The sequence below is a fragment of the Desmodus rotundus genome, chromosome 5, assembly GCF_022682495.2.
Source record: "Desmodus rotundus isolate HL8 chromosome 5, HLdesRot8A.1, whole genome shotgun sequence".
NCBI classification, from domain to species: domain Eukaryota; kingdom Metazoa; phylum Chordata; class Mammalia; order Chiroptera; family Phyllostomidae; genus Desmodus; species Desmodus rotundus.
In genome coordinates, this window is record NC_071391.1 from 55,987,405 (window position 1) to 56,010,258 (window position 22,854).

Here is a 22,854-nt window from a genome sequence, read left to right on the forward strand (position 1 = left end):
GTCAGCCAGAACATTCAAATAGTATCACATGGCCATACATTTTGCAGCTGTCAAGACAGCACCCAAATGTTCTTTCTTTTTTGGCAGCTGAGGACAAGCATGGGAGGAGGCGGCAGACAGTCAGACAGTCACTTTAAGGTCTCTGCTAAATTGCAGGCATGCGTGTTGGGCAGGGTTATGAGGCATAATAAATCCATTAGCCATGCTGGGTCAACTAGTTTCTCTTGATATAAATCTTATTGGAGGTACATAAGCCATTAACTTCATACATGAATATGAGGTTAAATCACTTAGAGGCATGGACTTTATACTCAGCTACCTTTGTTACTGTTGTAAGCGCCCGCAGTGTCAAAGAGACTTGAAATATCACAGTTGTCCATCTCTGAGAGGCCCAGATTATGTTAATTGAAGGAATTTGTTGGATTATAGCCTAGGCCTCTTTGACTTTCCTGCTCTCTCTGGCATTTTCCCATCCTACAAAATATCACAATCTGTTCTTCTAACATTTCTAACATATTTTGGATCACCGTCTCCTACATCAGCATTGGCAGAATGTAGCTATTAATTATATGACTTGAAATACACACTTGTATCATCTCCTGAATTCTATGACACATATACCCAATATCACGAAGTGATCTTTTTGAAACATAGTTATGATTATGTCACTTTCCTGCTTAAACTTCTTCAAAGGCTCCCCATTGCCTTCACAATAAAACTGAAACCCTCCTGTTTGGTATCCAAGGCATCTGTGCGCTCAGCCTCTCCATCTCTCTGGCCTGGTTTCTCTGTCTGTGTCCTCCTCATAACTTGAAGCGCAGTCACGCTGAACTGCTCCTAGTTCCTTGAGCATGTTACTTTTCTATGGGCCCTCGAACATTTGCACCTGCTGTTCCCTGTCTGAGGCCACTCTCCTTCACTCCCTTTCCCTTAGCGAGCTTCCTCTCATAATGCCCCAGGGAAGTGCCCCATTCTGCGCCAGGTGTCTTCAGCACTCTGTTTCTCCTCATGGTTTCTGCCCATTTCCTTCTCTGTGTTCTCTCCCAGACTGTCAAACGCTATGAAACAGGGCTGTGACCGGTGCTTTTGTTCAGGAAGTGCCCAACAAATAAAGGTCCATAAGACATCTGTGGGATTCAGCACATGTAGCAAGCAGCCGACGCACTGAACGATTCTGACACAGAGGAGGCGTTATCAGCTTGTCCTCAAATTGCCCAGCGGCTTTCCCTGTTCTCCTCCCGTCGTCATGGTAATATAAAGAACACTATGCAAAATAACTTCCATCAGTGAATTCATAGGTCAGTGGAAAAGAGAGATTTTACTCATCATTTAATGCAAGAAGTTTTTTACTTGTGTTAATTTATGAAAGGGCACCTTGCCCAAGAGGTGAAGTCAGGAAAAGTTTCTTGGAGGATATGACACTTGAGCTTAATTCTGAGGGCAGGCTAACTCAGTGGCAATGAGCTTAGACTCCAGTGTCTGTTGGGCATGGGGCTGGATTCTGGCTCCACCTCTTATGAACATTATCACTATTGCCAAGTGATTTAATTCCTGAGCCTCAGGGTCCTAATATGGAAAAGGGAGTTAGCAACACCCACCTCATGGAAATGTTACAAAATGTAATGAGCTTATTACTAAAAGAGATTAAATGCAGAAAAAGCATAAACTATAAGCGCATATAGCAATGACCGTAACTTCTTCATCATTGGATATCTGACACCTAAAAAAGGAACTGCAAAAACAAAGAACACCTGTTGTACAAGAAGTCACGGCTGGGTTCATGTAAATTGCTCACCGAGACTGGGAAGCTCTGTTTTTAATAAGCTTCCTCAATTCTGACAAATAACACTGTGAGAATTACCATGTAACACACAGAAAATGTTAATAACAGCTAGGTATGCGGTTCTAAATGTTCATAGAAACTCATATAATCATCTCAAAGGCCGTAGGAGGTCATTACAAAGTTTTTAGCCTTGTTTAAAGATGTGGAAACTGAGGCACAGGAAGAAGTATTCAGCTGGAAGTAACTCAGCCAGTACGTGATAGAGTCAGAGTTCCAGAGGAGGCCATGTGCCTCTACTTCACTGTACTCACAGGGGTGGGACACAGGCTTACTCCATCTGTGAGCCAAATATTCACCGAGTGTGTATCACATTCCTCCAGACACTGTTGGAGGTAGGCTGAATGTAGACGTGACTATATATTTAAATATAGCATATATTTATGTGGGGATAGATGTTAACACTGTAAACAATACATAGATAATTAATATACATTTCAGACATTGATAAATGCAATTAAAAGATAAAATGATGGAAAGGAAAAAAACATTGTAGAGATGTTAGTGTTAATTTAAATGGGGTGCAAAGGGGGAATTTTTCTGAAAAGGAGACACGTGAACAGGTATTTAAATACTGAACAGACCAAATCATGAAAAGATCTGTGGAGAGATTTTTCCAGGCAGGTGGAATAACCTATAGAAAGGCTTAGAGGTGGGGAAAGCTGGCCTTTTTTGAGAAGTGATGAGAAATTCAGTGCAGCTAGAGTGAAATATACTCCAGGAGTTGGTGGTAAGGGTGTAATGTTGGAGAGAGAAGCAGGGGTCACGTTGTATAAGTCCTTGTCAATGATGAGGATGCATGTAATTATCACCTCTTTGAGGGTTTAATGATAAAAGTTGTGTGCTCTGGTTTATATTTTTTAAAAGATTATTCTGGCTACTTCGAGGAGAAAAGTGGGCAAAACTGGAAGCTATTACAGTGGTCCAGGCATGGGATGATAGTGGTTTCGACCAGGATTCAACAGAACAGGTGGCAAGACATAATTGATTTTGAAATATATTTTTATGGAAGTACCAGCAGGGCTTGCTCTGGTTGCCGAGGGAAAATGCACAATTAAGCAAGATGCTTAGATGATTTTTTTTGGCCTGAATAATGAGAACACTGATAGAACCAATTAGTTAAGATAAAAAATATTAGGCTAGGAGCAGCTTTGGCCATGAGTGTAGGGAGGGCAGGAAAAGAATAAATTCTTTGGGGAACACATCAGCGATGCCAACCGGACAGCTAGCTGTCTGCATTGGGAGTGTAGGGGAGAACATGACTTCAGATTTGGGAGTCACCAGTCAATAGCTGCTCTGTAAAGCCATGGGTCTGGATGAGACCACCTAGGGAATGAAGACAGGTTGAGGTCTGTGCACTGGATTTCTGGAGGTCTCCAACATTTAGAGTTGAAGCCAGCAAGGAGACTGAAAAAGAGCAGATGAGGTGGTGAATTAACAGCAGAGTGTTTTGCTCTTGAAGCCAAGAAATGAACACCTTTGAGGAAGGAGGCGGTGATTGCTGCATCAAATGCTGCTGAGAAATCAGTTGGAACTGAGAAGTGATACTTGTACTTAGCAGGATGGAACCCTTTGTGACTTTCATAGGGGTGGTTTTAGGACTATTATGGGGGTGCATGATGAAATAGGTTAACTTTATAAATGAAGTAATAGAGTTAACAAAAATAGACAATTTTCCTAGTTATTTGGTAAAGCAAAATAGGATGGCAGTAATAGGAGGGGAACTCTGGGGCAAAAGACTGCATTATTTAAAGATGAGAGATATTGCATCACGTCTGTATTAAATTTTATCCAGGAAGCAGTGAGAGAGAAACCGATATTGCAGAAGAAAGAGGAGAAAACTGCAGAGGCAAAATGCTTAAATGGATGAGAAGTTACAGACTCCAGGTCAGGAGTGAAGAGCTGACCTTGGAAACTAGGAGGGAAGTCTTTCGTTATAACAGGGAGAACCCATTAGCAGACCTGGTTATAGGAAAGAAAGGTGATTTTCTTTTCTTTTCTTTTTTTTAATGAACAGTTGGTTTCTTTATTCTTTGCCATATAAAAGCACAGAATTTTCTTAATTCTTATTTCATCCTTTGCTGTAAATCTTTTTTAAATTAACATTTTTTTTATTGTTCAAGTACAGTTGTCTCCTAAGTGCCCATCAGTAAATGAATGGATCAAAAAACTATGGTGCATCTACATGATGGAATACTACACAGCAGAAAGAAAGAAGGAGCTCCTATCCTTTGCGACAGCATGGATGGAACCGAAGAGCATTATGCTAAATGAAATAAGCCAGATGGCAAAAGACAAATACCATATGGTCTCACCTATAAATGGAACCTAATCAACAAAACAAACAAGCAAAATATAACTAGAGACATTGAAAGTAAGGCGGTTTTCATTCGAATGTTTGGATTTCCTCTAGGACATAGGAAGAGATGTCCACAGCTGAGCCCGAGGATGAGGAAAGACATGTTTGTGACCTGAGGAGCACAAATAAGATGTGAAATTGTTTTCCCAGAGAATAATAAAGTAATTTTTCTAAAGAAAATGTAGAAATTTTCTAAAGAAATAAAGAAATTGCTAGGGTGTTTTGAGGGTCCTTTTAAAATCAATAGTAATAATTTTAAGGTGACATGAGTGAGTGCTTCTGCCAGGTTCAGTTACCCAAGTGCTGTCCTGGAGTAAGTAGAAAGGCATTGGTTTAGTCACAGTAGCTTAACCAGAGATGAGGTTTTGCTGATGAATGCTAAAGAAAAAAAGAGAGGGAGAGGAGGAAAAATGTTGAGTGCATGGGAAGGAGAACTGGAATATAGGCAGTTAGGGGGAAGGGAGGGCAGAATGAAGGGTGAAAATGGAAGGGAAATAGTGGAATCAATGATTCAATGTCCCAATAAGGTTGGAGAATTTTGAGTGGGGGTAATAGAATAAATGGTAAATACAAAGAGGAGGTATTGTTCAGAGAAGATGATGTTTAACATGAAAGTTTGGGGAAAGAGCTGCAATGAATAGCAATGAGAAGGTTTAGAGTATAACGGGAAACCCCAGTGTAGGAATGAGGGAGGTGAGAGAGATGTCAGGCTGGATCATGAAGCAATTAAGTGTCAGCACCCAGACTAGAATACACAGTTGTTCAGACTCCAACTACATGTTGTAAGTTCACACCAACATTAGCTTCTTAATATTTTTTGACTTATTACAACCAGGGTAACTAAATGGTGGTGTATTCAAAACGTTCCTATGTGTGGAGTCTGAAGAGAGAGAAGGGTTGGTCTCGTGACAGGAGCTCTGTGCACACAGGGCCTGTGTGTAGAAGGGCCCATGCTTGGTTTAAGGCTCTGCTGTTGCCATCTTTTAATTCTTACTGTATTTTAAACCACAGTACCACATTTTCATTTTGTACTCTGCCCCACAAATTATATAGTCAGTTCTGGAGAGAAGATTAGTAATTTAGAAGGAAAAATGTGTTCTTTCTTCTCATTTGGGCTAATTTTCCACAAGCTTCACTTTTCTCCATTTAGCATGCCATGAAAGTTTTATCAGAGTTCATAATGGCAGTTTTAAAGTGCCCATCTGTCAGACACTTAACTTTCAATGTAAATTTCCTTTTAAAACCACTCACACTTAATAAAAATTAGGCTGAGAATAATAAATTCCATGACTCGGGAAAGTGAAGAATCAAAAGAAAAAATAAATTTAAGTGTAGGTCTAGAGGGCAAATTCATACTCAAATAATAGCTTAAGAAATACACTTTCATTTTTAGTTCTTATTATAAATGTAATATATGTTTGTCATGGAGAGTTCAGGAAATAAATATAAGTAAAAAGGTGAAACAGAAACATCACCCCAAAATCCTCCATAAGAGTTAACCACTATTAACATTTTGGTGTATACATTTCTAGGCTTTATGTATATATTTATAAATGTATGTTTTGCTTGTATACCTTTGTTTGTGCTTATTGGAATATACTTTAAATATCATTTTATTTTATTTTTTATTGTAGATTCTCTTTATTAACAGCTGCTAGCTTCCATGCTGCCATCTTAAAAATCTTTTTTTAAATATATTTTATTGATTTTGCTATTACAGTTGTCCCATTTTCTCCCCTTTACTCCCTTCTGCCCTGCACACCCCCTCCCACCCACATTCCCCCCTTTTAGTTCATGTCCATGGGTCATACATATAAGTTCTTTGGCTTCTACATTTCCTATACTATTATTACCCTCCCCCTGTCTATTTTCTACCTATCATTTATGCTACTTATTCTCTGTACCTTTTCCCCTTCTCTCCCCCTCCCACTCCCCACTGATAACCCTCTATGTGATCTCCATTTCTGTGATTCTGTTCCTGTTCTAGTTTGCTTAGTTTGCTTTTGTTTTTGTTTCAGGTGTGGTTGTTAATAACTGTGAGTTTTCTGTCATTTTACTGTTCATATTTTTTATCTTCTTTTTCTTAGATAAGTCCCTTTAACATTTCATATAATAAGGGCTTGGTGATGATGAACTCCTTTAACTTGACCTTATCTGAGAAGCACTTTATCTGCCCTTCCATTCTAAATGAAAGCTTTGCTGGATAGAGTAATCTTGGATGTAGGTCCCTGCCTTTCATGACTTGGAATACTTTCCAGCCCCTTGTTGCCTGTAAGATCTCTTTTGAGAAATCGGCTGACAGTCTTATGGGAACTCCTTTGTAGGTAACTCTCTCCTTTTCTCTTGCTGCTTATAAGATTCTTTCCTTATCTTTGATCTTGGGTAATGGAATTATGATGTCCCTTGGTGTGTGTGCTTCCTTGGGTTTAACTTCTTTGGGACTCTCTGAGCTTCCTGGACTTCCTGGAAGTCAATTTCCTTTGCCACATTGGGGAAGTTCTCCTTCATTATTTTTTCAAGTAAGATTTCAATTTTTTGTTCTTCCTCTTCTCCTTCCGGTACCCCTATATTTCAGATGTTGGAACATTTAAAGATGTCCTGGAGGTTCCTAAGCCTCTCGACATTTTTTTGAATTCTTGTTTCTTCATTCTTTTCTAGTTGGATGTTTCTTTCCTCCTTCTGGTCCATATTGTGATCTGAGTCCTAGTTTCCTTCCCATGACCATTGGTTCCCTTTATATTTTCCTTTATTTCACTTAGCATAGCCTTCATATTTTCATCTAATTTGTGACCAAATTCAACCAATTCTGTGAGCATCCTGATTATCAGTGTTTTGAACTGTGCATCTGATAGGTTGACTATCTCTTCATCACTTAGTTTTATTTTTTCTGGAGCTTTGATCTGCTCTTTCATTTGGGCCTTCTTCTTCTTCTTCTTTTTTTTTTTTTGTCTTGGTGCACCTGTTACATAAAGGGGCGGAGCCTTAGGTGTTCACTCTGGGGGGCAACCTATGCTGCTGAGTTGTGATGCTGTATGAGGGGGAGGGGTCTGAGAGGGAACAATGGCTCTTGCTCTGTTCTCTGCCGTCTTTCAGTCACTTCCCCTGCTATCCCACAAGCAAAGGGGTGCCTTCTGGTGCTCATTCCCCAGTGTGTGGGTTTGTGTACATTCTGGGACCCTGTGAGTCTCTCCAATGAACTCTCCTGTGAGCCTGGGAATTTCTCCCACTGCTGCCTCAACCCTCAAGGGGTTTTCAATGGGTGGTTTGAGGCTTATTTTTCTGTGCTGGAGCTCCCTGGAGTTGTGTAGTCCATTTCACTCCCCTTTGTTCCTCCTGGTTTATCTGAATTCAAATGTGGGACCACTGGGTCTGCCAGCCACTGCCTTGAAGGTTCCGCCAGCAGCTGCCTTGCCAGCCAGCTGCTACTTTGCCCACCCCGCTCCATAATCCGCCACCTTGTTGGGTCCACCAGTCACTGCCCTGCTATAAGTCCTCTCTGCCCGGCTGGGCATCACCGCCCCTCCTACCGGTCTGGATAAATGTGTCTTCTTTAACTCCTTGGTTGTCAGACTTTCATACAGTTTGATTTTCTGACAGTTTTGGTTGTTTTTTGTTTTTAAATTGCTGTTGCCCTTCTTTTGGTTGTGCGAGGAGGCACAGTGTGTCTACCTATGCCTCCATCTTAGCCGGAAGTCTAAATATCATTTTAAAACTTGATTTTTAATTTAATAACATAGCCTACTCACATCTATATGTTTATAATTAAATATTTAGAAATATTATTACAATATAATTTAATATGACTTTCTACTATATGAAGATATAATAATGTATTATTAAACACTTGTCTTTTTAATTCTTCAGTATTATAAACAATACCAATATGAATATTCTTTGTGTATTTGTATGTTTCAATAAATACAATTTTTGGGTAAAAAAATGGATGAACATTGTGTTAATGAATTTGGTCTTTTTAAAAAATTTTTTGTAGGTAATCTTTGGCGTTTCTCTCACTGCTTTTGTGAAATATCTCTACGTACTAGGGTTGTGTTGCACAGAACTTCCCTAATTTTTCAAAGCCTTGGCAAGGCCCTAGCAGCATATTTTCAGAGACCTGCAGGGCTGCTGTGTTTTTCTCTATAGGGATGCATTTAAAATCCATCGCTTTTTTTAAAACTTAAAAATGTGTGGTAATATCAGTTATACAGATAGTATTAATATCACATAAATGAAAATATTTTGTAATGTATTCTAAAATGTACAGTAAAATATTAATAATGAAAACAATAGGAAAAAATACTGCATTAGCTGACTGAACATTTGTCTTTCCTATTCATTTGTCCAAATCCTGGCAATGCAATCCATATACTGAATGTTCTGGTTATTTTCTCAGTTTGTCTCCATGCCTTCCACTGCAAGAATTGTGTTAATATTCCCATTGTGAGTCCTGTTGGAAACTTCCAGGGTATAATAAACAATTGCGCAATTTCACAAAACAACACTTTAGGATATAAAATGTGGAAAGCAAGATTAGGGCTTTGGATTACTGGATGTTGCTTACCCTCTCCAAAGTAATTTCTTCAAACTCATATTCAATTTCTGTCCCATTGACCTGTAAATAGAAAAAAGAAAGAGAATGATTAAAGACATATTTCAGTGAAGAGAGTTTCATTTTAAATAACATCTGGGGGATAAGTTTTATTCTAGCTATAAATAAGCAAATCTTTCTTGATTTTTGTGATTGTATTTATCCAAATACAACCTAATCCAAGATATTCTAAAATATATGAGTAAGACTCTACCAAAGAACAACAACAACAACAACAACAAAGCTTATTGCATCCCTTAGAATTTTATATTTGGGGACAAGAAGGAAGAAATAAACATTCGACCAGAAAAGAGTGAAGAAACAAGAATTCAGAAAAATGAGGAGAGGCTTAGGAACCTTCAGGACAACTTTAAATGTTCCAACAACCAAATCATAGGGGTGCCAGAAGGAGAAGAGGAAGAGCAAGAAATTGAAAATTTATTTGAAAAAATAATGAAGGAGAACTTCCCCAATGTGGCAAAGGAAATTGACTTCCAGGAAGTCCAGGAAGCTCAGAGAGTCCCAAAGAAGTTGAACCCAAGGAAGCACACACCAAGGCACATCATAATTCCATTACCCAAGATTAAAGATAAGGAGAGAATCTTAAAAGCAGCAAGAGAAAAGGAGAGAGTTACCTACAAAGGCGTTCTCTAAGACCACCAGCAGATTTCTCAAAAGAAACTTTAAAGGCAACAAGGGGCTGGAAAAAAGTATTCAAACTCATTAAAGGTAAGGACTTATATCCAAGATTACTCTATCCAGCAAAGCTATCATTTAGAATGGGAAGGCAGAGAAAGTGCTTCCCAGATAAGGTCAAGTTAAAGGAGTTCATCATCACCAAGCCCTTATTATATGAAATGTTAAAGGGACTTAACTGAGAAAAAGAAGATCAGAAATATAAACAGTAAAATCACAACCAACTCACAACTATCAACAACTGAACCCAAAATAACAAAAACAAAAACAAACCAAGCAAACAACTAGAACAGGAACAGAATCACAGAAATGGAGATCACATGAAGGGTTATCAGTGTGGAGTTGGAGGGGGAGAATGGGAGAAAAGGTACAGGGAATAAGAAGCACAATGGGTAGGTACAAAATAGACAGGAGGAGGTTAAGAATAGTAAAGGGAATGGAGAAGCCAAAGATCTTATACGTATCACCCACGGACATGAAATAAAGGTGGGGGAATAAAGGGGAGAGAAAAATGGGACAATTGTAATAGCATAATCAATAAAATATATTTTAAAAAGGCAATTTTATATTTGGCAGAGAGAGAACAATACAAAATATGTACTGTGATTTTACAAAGAATAAACCATTTAGCAGCAATGTTACAGTTAGAAGGGAAAATTTTCCTAAAATATTTTAAAGCTTTTATGAATGAACACTAAAATATGACCTTAAAAAAAGAGTTTTAAGGGCAGCATACCACATATCATTTTTTTAATGTAAAACATCATTAAGAATGACCATGTCAAATAAGAAATGCCTTTTCTTTATGGCTCAAACTCAGGTATTATTCCCTATTATCCCCTTGTTTTATTTATTAGGAAGCCCTCGGCCATGTAATCATGCCCACGTACTTCAGTTGCAATAGTAAAAGTGCAAAGTAGGACATGGTGTGAGACACTGTTTTAACCATCCAACCAGCCCTTGAATTGATTTGAACTTACAGAAAGAAATACATTTTAAATATAGCCAGGCAACATATAACATGTGCCTTAGATTTCAACAGATGTGCATACAGAATATATAAAGAACTGCTTTAAAATAATCCAAGAAATATTCAATTCCCATTCTTATCTATCACTCAGTCCTTTTGAGCCAGGCAAAAGTTCTGAGCAAAAAAAACCAATCTCAAATTGCTAATTTCTTTTTTGTTATATGTGTCTCAGCAACATCAGTGGCACTTAGGAATCAGCAAGAGAGACTAATTTTTAACTACGAAACCATCGTTTTTGTAGGGTTATAACTTTAGTTGAATTTCCCCTCTTCAGAGGAATTTAAGCATAGGTTTTGCAGATTGAGAGTTCTATGGAGGCAAGGAATAAATAGCCTCATAGACAGCCTGGCAAGAAAGAATTGATGAAGGAAAAAAAAAAAAAACTGAATGAACTAAGTACTTCTCTTCCATAGGGAGTGGGGATGTAGTAACAATGGAAGGTGTAATTATAACTATAATCAGCAAATACAAAGAACAGACTTCATTTATGTGTGTCCAGCAGCCACTTAGAGTGCGTTTTTGATTTTCTAATTACATGAGCTAATTGGTGAATCACATTTTATTGTGTTACTACATTATCAAACAGCCCTAAACCAAATTTGATTTTCTGGGCTTCAGCAACTTAATGACTCAGAGAAGAGGATTTGATGAGGTTAGAAAACATTAGCAGCTTTATGGAGTTTTTGTTCTTCACGTGTAAAAATACAAGACAAAATTCAAATTGCCTGTATGTGTGTGTTTTCATATTAATTCTTTCTGTTTTTATAACTTTGTTGAATTAATAGAGGAAGGGCAGAAAGAGAAGGCCGAATTAATGTGATATGTTTTAATTCTCTCAGCAGGGCTCCGCGAAGCTTTTCTTTACTTCACTGCTTCCCTAGAGTGACGACCTTCACATTACTGAAGTGCAGCAAATGGAGAAGATTAAAAAAAAAACCAAACACTTCAAAGAGAAGAAAACAAGCTTTGGATAATAAAATCGAAAGGCTCAGAGTGAAAGAAATTCTGGTAGGTAGTACTTAAAAGACAAATAAAATTTAGGGGCATGTGTTGCCCAGTCGGGGTCTACAAAAATCTCTGCCTCACATGTGCCACCATGATAATACATGCTGGCTTTTAGACCCTGGAACCAGCATAGATACACACCCTGATTAGTATTTGACAGTTCCCTGGTCAACTCAATGAACTATTGCAGGCTTATATTTACTTCATGGGTTTTCCAGTTTTCAACCCCAGAAGGTAACGTCATTAGCCTAATACAATAGTATCCAGGATGTCTTCACATGAAGGGACAGTGCCATCTGGGTTTGGATGTAACCTTGCTTTTAAAAGAAAGTGCCCCATGCCCACAACATAATTTAGTAAAATTAAAACATGTGAAAGGTTTTTAGCATATACGAAGCAATATTTCAACCTTCAACTGAGAAATTTAAATCATGGTATCACAAGAGCCATTGTGGGAGTTTAGAAGAGACACTTAAGAGGTCTCTCTCATCACTAGGAGCACATGATGGACATTCTGCCTAAGGACCCCTAAGACAAGAAATCCTGCAACTTTCCTTGGCAAAGGCCTTGGAGGACAGGATATGATAGAAAGAAGAACTAAGAATATTTCCATTTAAGTCATTCATAAAAATTTAGTAACTTTTCAAATGGTTACACTGATGCAATATTCTTTAAATATTTTCCCACACTTATTTAGAGGAATAGCTGCTTATTAAGTGGTAAAGAACCAAGAAGTATGAACAGTAATTCCTTCCTTGCCATAATTTTGTGTATTCTCAATGAAACAAAAAAGAATACCTCCATCACTTTCTGGGGGTTTCACAGATAATTTATTATGTGAACTTGCTTGGTGGTCTCACTCTACCCCTCCATCAGTTTATCAACTTATGTTTTTCAATTCACAAAGCTCTTTTCCTAAAAAAGAGTTTTACCAAACAATTTTTTTGCTCTTCCTGACCGGTAATACGTCTCCTGCTATGTAAGTGCCCCAGGAACGTTCTCTGCTCCTGAGAGCTGGGGCCCGGCCAGCTGTGTGGGGAGGGTTTCTGTTATTCCAGCTCTGTCTCCAGCCGTCACTTATAGTTTCCTCTCCACCTTGTCACTAGAAGAGGGACAGGCCTGGCAGTTCTATAGACATGGAGGGCCAATAAAGTGGATGGAATTTCCCAGTTTTGAAAAATCTGTTTTTCTTCAAATACATGCTTTTTCTGAACCTAATGGTTCTGTGGTGACAGCTGGTAGGTTTCTATGGTGGCCAGAAAATTCAAATTAATGCCACACATTGTCCTGTACTGTTCTGGGCATGTAGCCTTCCTGGCATCACAGGGAAGTGAAGACAAGAGAGTGACCCACTCAAATTCAAGCTTGGTATTTAAAGTTTTAATTTCCTTAACTCTGAATGCTTTACATGTTTTTTCCCCCCTCTGACAGCTGTTAGTTAATTTCACTGTTCTTTCATTTTCTTTAGTGCTATAGTTGCCTCCTGCCTGAATGATAATATAATTTCATTTTGAGATGTATTTTTATCTCCTGAAAAGAGGTTTTTCATGAATAACACATGCAAATTATTCTATATTTTAGTGCTCTTTAACTGAAATCTTAAGTAATAATTTCTCTAAATTGTTTTTATTCTTTGCCACATTTGTAATTTTATTAAACCTAACAGCATATTAAAATCTGAGATGAATGAATTTTATACATTCCCACATCACACATATTAGAAGAAGTGCTAAAACAGGAATATTGAAGCTTCTTAAGACTAAATACAATTCCACTCAATGAACAATTATTGAGCATACACATCGTGTATCTCAATACACATTGAGAAAATTAAGATTTTAAGATATGACCCCCATTCTTAAGAAACATACAATTCTCAAAGTGCACTGAGTATAAATATATTAAGGCCTCATAGAAGTGTGATATCCAGTATACAAAACAGAGAGGTGGACTAGAGCCCCACTGTTACCACATGCCAGCTCTATACAGATCTATTTACTATTTGTTGTATAAGTACGTCCCCACTTAAGGTCTTTGAGAAATTCTGTGACTTTAAGCAAAATGATATACAACAAAATCAATTCTACCATAGGCTAACTGGCATAAACAAGATTTAATTCCATCTCATCAATGTCATAAGAAAACAATGTTGAATGATACAACCTTATTTGAGGATCTTCTGTATATAGATTTGATTCTTTAGTAGCATAGTACATGATATAAATAATGTACTAATTTTGTCCTTTATTATAAGTAATTTTGATATAGTAAACTCCACTTGTCTCTGAATCTGTTGTGCGTACTTAGGCTGTAGCATCTTTGCCACAGACATCTTTGCTGCAAACATTTTCATGGCATAATTAATTGGCCATAAGGCAGTGTTGCCATTAAAAAAGATAAAATAACTGGATGAGAATTTGGGGTATTTTTTGTTGGGTTGGTTTCATTTTTCCATTTAGGAATTAGTGAACCATATTTGGTAGATTTGATGTATCAAAGCTAGTTGTCAGTTTGGTTTCATTCCATTGAAGGAGTCCTTGCAGCTACGCCCATGTTTATGTATGTAAATCTCAGCTCGCTCTTCCAGTGGTCTGTCCAGTGACAGGAAGGTAGGTCGTGGTGGTCTTGAAATAGTCAGCATTTCTTCCAAATGATGATGATTTGTCCCAAGAATTGGTTTCTTACTTTGAAACACACCAGCTTGGGAGAAGAAAGAGAGGCCTAACACCTTCTTTGAGGGTGCAGATTTGGTTGAATCCACATTTTCCACAAAACGAGAAAAGTGTTTAGGTATAATATACAAAATAAAATTAGTTATTTGAGTGGTTTTGCCATGAATCTACACACATTTTAAATATTCTCCCTAATTTTGTTATTCATTTTTTTTCATGTTTCATTTTGTCCTTCTTGATGTCCCTCTTTTATTTGTTGTGATTTTATCCTTTTTTTTTTCATCAAAATTGCCTTATAGCCAATTAGTTAAGTGGCAAAAATGCTTTCAGTAAAAATGCCTATGGCAAAGATGCTTATGGCAAAAATACTGGACATACTCTGAAGGTCACAGTTTTAGTAAACTATAAAGATGCTGTTGGACTTTGGGAGGAGTGTGATGATGATTGAGACTAGGGGAGCTGGTTTCCATGGTCTCTTGACACTCCCAGAACAAGACAGGGCCCACGTCACTCTGCTTCATCTATGGCAGTGGCAATTAACACAGTGTGTGGCACTCAGAGGCACAGAGACTACGTGAATGAGAAAATAGAAAAATCAATGAGTCAATAAACAAGGTTTGTTGAATTGGTAAAACCTGATGCCCTCAAAGAAGACCCTGCTTGCTAGTTGGGGATGCAGTTACCACAGGCTCTAGGTCTCCCAGCACTTCCAGCTCAGATACCTTCACCTCTGAGATCAGATCAGCTCTTCTCAAGGAGCCCTTACAGCACAGAGCCACAGCCACCATCAAATGGACCAGCAACTCTACACACACAAACACACGCATGCATGTTTGCATTCCTCTTACTTCGTATCTCGTCAGTATTTAGTTTTCTCTTCTGTTGGAGGACCTGTTTACAACAAACATGTCATGATACTTTAGGGTCCTTATACTTAAGTCTCCTCTGTGTACTCTCTTATGCTCACTGGTAAGAACATAGGGTAAAAAGATGAAGACACAGATTTGAATCTTAGTCCCAATGTTTATGAGATGTGTGAAGGCAGTCAATTTTCTTAGTCTCTGAAAGCCCTCCTTAATTCTCATGTGTAGAATGCTACCAACAAGTACTTCCCCCATATGGTCATTATGAGGATTAAATTAGATAAATTATGTGAAATATTTAGCATACATCTTAACTGATAAAGAGAATGTGGGGAAGAATAAATGAGATTACATATTATTAACTGCCTGGCATATAGTATATCTTCAACACTGAGAGAAATTCTAATTAGTTCTGGATTACCAATCTACCAGTGCCACAAGATTTATTTGATCAAATATTGAATGCTTGCTAATTTTCTCAACAATGTAAAATACCACTTAAGCAAACAAACTTTCTTCTGTAAAGTCTACTAAAAATCTTTGTTTAGCCCCAACACTTCTTTCCTGAATCCATCCAAAATGTACTGACTTATGGATAGGTATCATTTTAGCTTTTTCTCCAGAATCAGGTTAGCGTGGCCCTCACTCAGTATATTACCTCAACTGGACTGTCTCCCAATCTCCTGTCCACTTACTCGTACATTTTCTTTTAATCATTCTCTTGCTCAGTCTTGTCCATTATGTTGCTCTGCTATTGACACTCATGTCCCTAAAGCTGCTCTCGTTGCATTCTTACATCACCATCTCATGAGGACAAATCATGTGACACTCATTTTTGCTCCACTGTAGCTTCTGGCACCATGCTCTTTCATAGTAGGTCTCCAGAAGAATTATTAGAAACAAGTCACCTGAAAACTCCACAAATTGAATTGTCATTAAACTATTTTCCATCTTCAAGTTAGTCAGCCCTTAACCACTGCTGGGTTTTCCTATGAAATAAGGCTTGAATTTATCCCTCCACCCCAGAAATTTTTTTACATCCATGCACTGGAAATTTCTAATTTAAATAATGATTGAAAGCATTAATCTAACACTTATTGAGTACCTACGTTGTGTAGATAGAATGATAAGTCCAAGAAATACAAAGATGAAGAGATGTAGCTCTTGCCCTCAAAGACTCAGCCTAGCAGAGGGAGACACATGAATGGAAATAAGCGACAGCGAGATATGGGTGCTGTGCTAGATGCCTGTAGACTATAGTAGCTGCAGAGGTGACACAGAGGAGGGAACAGGTGGTTTCACGTAGAGGGTCAGGAAAGGCTTCACAGAGCAGGGGGCATAAACTCAATGTTTTCACGGGCAGGTGCTCATCAGAATGAGTTGAAAAGAGACAGGCCTACCCAAGACATAGGGAGCAGTGTCAACTACTTCTTCAGAGTGCTCTGCTGGAGAGACCACTGGATGTAGAGTCAGAAGATCTGTATCACAGTCTTACTTCTGTGGTTCAACATGCTGGTAACCTTGGACAGAGCATGGGACTTCAATTTTTTATGCAGACAGATGATTTCTGAGGTCCCTCCCAGCTCTGACCTTCTAGAATCAGGAGTTTTCTTCCCATCTATTGTTTCAATCATGTTTACTTTGTCATTTTAATCAAGGTGCACCTGCTCAAATTTTATTATGGATTTTTCTATTGCCCTTTATTCCAAAGATCTCAATCAGCAACCTATAATCCTACCAACTGGTAGCTCTCTACAGTCCATGAATGTCTGCCATGCCCCTTCTCCTTAACCTGTAAGGTCACCCCCAACAGGAGGAAACTAAAGGGCAGTATCACCCACCGTCCTTGGCTCCAGTCAAGGACATCACCAGCAGTGCCATCTCCACATCTACTCCTCAAAACTCTCAAGGCTTCTGGGGGAATAATAGGTATCTCTTTTCTCTTTTAATGAACATGAATGAGGGACCCATCGACAGAGCCAAGTGGGGGTGGGATTGAGGGTGGGAAGTGGGCACGGGTAGGGCAGGGGGAAGTGGTGGTGGGAAAATGGGGACAACTGTATTTGAACATCAATTAAAAAAAGTTAAAAAAATTAAAGGCATAGTTGAATAATCCCAAATAAGGTAAGTATAGTCAGTTGGGGAAAAAAAAGAAAATGAAAAGGTAAGGAAGTTTGCTCTACTATAATGCAAAAGAAGGAACTGGAAAAGGCCGATGTTCATCACCTCCATCTTTTCATCACATTTAACTTTAAAGGTCTCTGCTGAGCAGATGAAAAACCATCAAGCACTGAGAAAATTAAAGTCAACCCACCAGCACGGCAGCTCTAATCAGGACGAGGACATCAGTAGACAAGGGCTGGAGGCTTGCAGCACGCAACTCAGCTGCACATCACTTTCTGTCACTGACTAACGCCCCTTCTCCTAGATGATCGCCGCTGCCTAACACTGTGCCCTCCTTTCATAGTAAGAGCAATTATCATACAGAAATGAAAAGCTTAGTTTCTGGAATCCAAAGGGCCTAAATTCCAATACCAGTTCTGTTACAAGCTGCGAGAATTCATTTTTCTTATATATTATACACATTTGTCTAAGTGTCAATATTGTTCATTTAAACACTTAGAAGTAAGCAAAAGATTTTCTGTTTAAGCTTTGTAAGGCACCTATTTTAATGTAAGGTATGCATCTGGTTATTTTATGATATTATTCCGTTATAATGAGACTGGTTTAAAATATGCAGTTTTACAAGGAGCTAATCACAGTATGTCTTACTCTTAATAAACACTGATTATGAAAATAATTATTGATGTCTCAGTTAAGATTCTAATTTTTGTGAGAGCACTATTCCTATTATTCCTAAACGTGTCATATACATAAACCCTGATTTGAAGTTACAACTTCTAATCTTAATTAAACAAACTTCTGAGCTCAGTGAATTGCTAAATCATAATTCCAACCAAATAGAAAAAAATCACTATTCTATCATGTTCTATTTATAAACAATTTTTTGGTTTTGTTATTTTTTCTGCCTTTGGCATTAAGACTTTATAACTCATGGAACTTTAGGTCTAGAAAAGTGATCATAGATGATAATTACTATGTGTGCTTTTTTCATTTAATCATAAAGCATTTTTTAATTAAGTAGAGTTTTACCTGTGAAATTATGATTTTATTTTCTGTCAAGAGAAATCAAGGAAAATAGCTTAGAGTTCTTACATGTATAAAAATAAAGTCATTTTATATATGCAAAGTTATCTTGATTAAAGGCTTCGTAATGAAAAAAAAATATGTCACTTAAATTCAGAACTGGGTTTGCCTCTGATTTGGAAATGGCTCATTTCTTTCCAGCTTTGCTCCCTTGCTTTGTGCCATATGCTGGATGGTGTAATAACAGGTAGTTTAATTGCTTTCGCTTGGCTCCAGCCTGAGGCAGGATGCTTTGTTCTTTGGGCTTTTTAATATTCCATAAGTTTAAACATGCTCTTTGAAAGAAGAAAATGGTGTTAAGAACACAATCAATTAATGGTTGTAAAGGCAGCATAATATACCAGGTTTTTGTCCCATCAAGCCCTTCTCTCACCTCTTCACCCCCACGTGCAAACCACTGGGGCAAATGCAAACAAAGTGGCCAGGAGAATCAAGAACTCAAATCACATGGCTAAAAGGTGAGAAACAACAAAAACAAAAAACTAAACCAGTGCTTTACTATAAGATGAAACTTTACAAATATGATGACATATGCAGAGAGCCAAGAATATTATCTCTTCCATTTGGGCATAATAAAACTATTGTTTTAGGCAGAATATCAATTTTATCCATTTCTTCACCCTCAATGTCTCTCCTCAAACCCCTGCAGTCTTGCTTGTACTCCACCACCATAAAAAAGCTCTTAAGATCAACAAAAACTTTTCTACATTTGAATACAATGATCTTCTCTTTGATTCTTCCTGGTTTTCATGCAGCATTGGACACTCTGGAGTGACTACCACTTGAAACTTCCTTTTCCTCTGTATCATGGTTGATATCTTCGCTCGTCTCCTACCTACTACTTTGTCCACAGAATCTATGGCCATTGTTTTTCTCTTGCCACATATGAATATTCACCAATATGCAGGGGCAAGGTATGTCCCTATTGTTATGCAATCTTTACCTCAATTTTCATTTCATCCAACTTGTATTTTCTAAGTGAATGCCCAAGTATCTCCCCTGCTTCAATAAGTCTGAAACAGAACTAATCATCTTGTCTAATTAAAACCATCATTTCCTCTAGTCCACTCTATGTATCTATGAAGGAAATCCTATTTTTCATTTACATTCTTTACATTTGTTATCAACACCCAACATCCTATTTCAAGTCTTTATTATTACTTCCTTAAGACCATTGATATAATTTATTTAAAATATTCCTGCCTCAATCATTTTTCAGTATCAGTCTATTCTTCATATTTTTTGAGATTTATCTTTCTAAAAAGCAATGTTTTCATCATACAATTTTGCTGCTCAAGTAGCTTTAATTTTTCTTTATCCGTAAAGAACATTCCAAATTATTCACCAGCTCTCCTTTCTAGCTACAGGACCTATTTTTTATCTTCTAAGGCATTTTCTTGCCAAGTAATTGTGCTAAACTTCTACAAAGAATTTCCTTTATTTGGTACCTTTTTTAAAAAGACTTCATTTATTTATTTTTAGATGGAGGGTAAGAGAGGAAGAAAGAGAGGGGAAGAAACATCAATGTATGGTTGCCTCCAACACGCCCTACACTGAGGAACCTGGCCTGCAACCCAGGCATGTGCCCCAACTGGGAATCATACTGGTGACCCTTTGGTTAGCTGGCTGGTAATCAGTCCACTGAGCCACACCAGCCAGGGCTCTTTGGTATCTTTATTAATGTCATACCTTCTACCCTAAATGTCTTTATTTAATCTATGCTTATTAAAATCCTCATTAATTTAGAAAAAAAATATTTTGGAGTGGCTAGAATGTCCCAGGTACTATGTTAGGTCCTAAAATGCAGGAGTAAACAAAATGAAGACCCACCCTCATGGAAGTAGGTTCTATTTGGGGAAAGTAGGAAGCTTCTATTCCTGGCAGCCAAAGGCTGTCTCTTTCATAAAGTCAAAAACTTCTTCTTGTCAATCCCTTGAAAATCCCTTGAATTATAGACAATCCCTCCATTGTCTATAATTCTCCCCCCAAAGCTAATAACAATGATTGCTGCTATTACCACTGCTGATGCTGCTTTTTTGTTAAGAATCTACTACATGCCAGGTGCTATCATAAATAGATCTAATAATTACACTAATCCTGAGAGCTAGACATTTTAACACTAATTTCACTACTGAGGGAGACAAGTTTCTAAGTTAAACAAATTACCCAAGGCTATATAGCCATAACCAACATGAAATTGGACTATGTTGTTCATCCTTCTCATCACTTAGTGATGGGAAGTATGTGTCAACACAAATTTGTTGAACAGGATTAAAGAATGAGCACCAGTAAGGTGGGTGGAAGAAATGGGAGTACGTAGTGTTTTAATTAAGGAAAGTCTAATGTTAAAGCTCCGATATTCCTTCCTGGTCACACATGGCACAGACACTCTCCTACTGTGAAGTGGCCTTTCTCGGGTGCTGCTCCTTCACCTGCACCCTGTCTTTCCTCAGATGCTGTCCTCCTGCTTAGGTGAGGCAGTGTCTTTTAATTTTTCTCCTCTTATGGCATCTATCTTAATAATATAATAATAAATGCCCACAGTATCCATTTTGAAAATCGTTATTGGAGAAATAAATCCATTGAACCTTATGTTAACGCATTCTTATTTGCTATAAATCTTTACAATCCCTTTGTACTCAAAAGTTCTACTTGCCATTGTTAGTTTCCAAAGGAGTGAACTGCCTTAATTTCACTTTGAACTTTACTAACAAAGAGCTGACTCCCTTTTCATCTAAATATAGGCCACCGTTTGAGCAACCTTCAAGATCAATCCATCAATCAACAAATATTTATTGAGTGACTATCCCCACCTTCTTTGCTAACTCCTAAGATCTCTTTGCGTCTGATTTCAAAAGTATGTCACTATCTTGACAACCTTGGAAGAGAGTGACAGAGCCCCATCACCCTGCTAATTTATCTGCTCTTTTATCAACATCACACGAAGAAGTTTTTAAGTTCTATGTGATTCCAGAAAAGTGTTTTGGGCTGCTTGTTACAAAAAAGGTCAGATCTATCTTTCTGGATCAGATGCTAAGGAAAGCATTCTGATGCTTTATTTTATTTCACCTTTTCTCAAAGTTCCTTAGGGCCATGGCAGGGAGCTGATCATTAATGTTGTTTTTTCCTCCCTAACCCCCACCTCACCAGCTGATACAATCTTGAGATTGTAAAGTTTCAAGTTGTTTATATGTAAATTTTTTCAGATTATGCTAACAACAGTATTAAAAATTTACATATTATTTTCTCATACATGATTACACTTGCTCCTCATAACCATTTTATGTGGGTGGATAGTAATTATACTTATCTCATTGGGTTGTATAAGGATTGAGTGATATAATTTTACAAAGATTTAGTGGTTAGCACCTAGTGAATCCTCAAAAATATTAACTATGATTATTTTAAAGTTTTTTCTAGGTCTCCCATTAGCATATTTAAATTTTTCCTATTCATCTTTCAAAAAAGAAAGCAGAGTGTCTGCGCGTGTGTGTGTGTGTGCGCGTGTGTGTGCATGGGTATGTCGGTGCTGGGGCACGTTAGGTGGGAAAAGCCACGTTAGGTGGCTTTTGTTTGTAGGAAATTTTATAAAAATTAGCATAGATATATATGTTAAGCTGTGCTCAGTATTCCTACAGAGGACTGGAGTTACTCTATTTTCCATGAACTTAGATCAAATAGAAGCCGACAGTGAGAAATATATAAACAATATATTTCCAAAGAAAAAATTTAAAAGCTCAGATTTCTACATCTGTATCAGGGCTTTTCAGACTGGATCCTGGAGTGTAGAAGGGGCTAACACATTGCACTTGTGGCCATGAAAACAGCTGTCACTGCAGGGAGCTCTGGGCTGCGGACTGGAGACAGGAAATCTCTCTACCTCTGGACAATTGTCTGCCCAGCCCTCGGGGCTTTTCAGTGTTTTGACCCAGTGCAACCTGAGAAGCTGATAGGATGAGCTCCGAACAGTGCGAGGTTACCCAAAAGTCACTGCTACTGCTGGTTTTGCTTTTTGTTTTTGTGTTTACTTTTAAAAATCCCCTTGGAACAAGAAAACTCAAAAGGGTACCTGCATAAATATTCAATTATATTAAATTCAGTTCAATAAATTCCATAAATATCTTAAACATGGTAAACAAATATTAGTTAATCGGACAGAAAATCTTGGGTAAAAAGCACCAAGGATCAAAGGCAGTTGGTAGGACTTGGAGAAGATACGGAAAAAATTAAAATGGTACTTTCACCGTACTGTCTTTTCCTTATGACCACACCTAGGGTATCCTTACTTGCTGTGCTTACTTTCCCTCTGTAATTCCTATTTCGGAAAGCCTGATTCTTCTCTCCTTCAGGCTACCTAATGTCACCATAAACACTGCCTTTCTTTCCCTGGCTCTTACACACATGCCAATACACACATACACTTGTACACACACAAGTGCAAGGGCCAGGTTGTGCTAATGCCGTTTCTCTGTGCTTACAGAGAAACCTATGTAGATATTTGCCCTGATTATATAATGTGTTGGCTACCAGCTTCAGGCTTTAGAGTCGACTGGACGTGGATGCTAATCCTAAATTGGCCACCTTCTAGATTTGT

General features: G+C 37.9%; 1 protein-coding gene across 18 annotated transcripts in view; it reads right to left on the reverse strand.

Annotated features, from left to right (window-relative positions):
- The window catches only part of DLG2 (discs large MAGUK scaffold protein 2), a 1,324,826-nt gene that overhangs the window by 621,222 nt on the left and 680,750 nt on the right, over positions 1-22,854 (reverse strand). For all 18 annotated transcript variants that reach the window (XM_053925682.1, XM_053925677.1, XM_053925676.1 and 15 more), the window contains one exon: positions 8,761-8,811. In XM_053925682.1, coding sequence (XP_053781657.1) covers positions 8,761-8,811 — 51 coding nt within the window. The remainder of the gene's footprint in view (positions 1-8,760; positions 8,812-22,854) is intronic.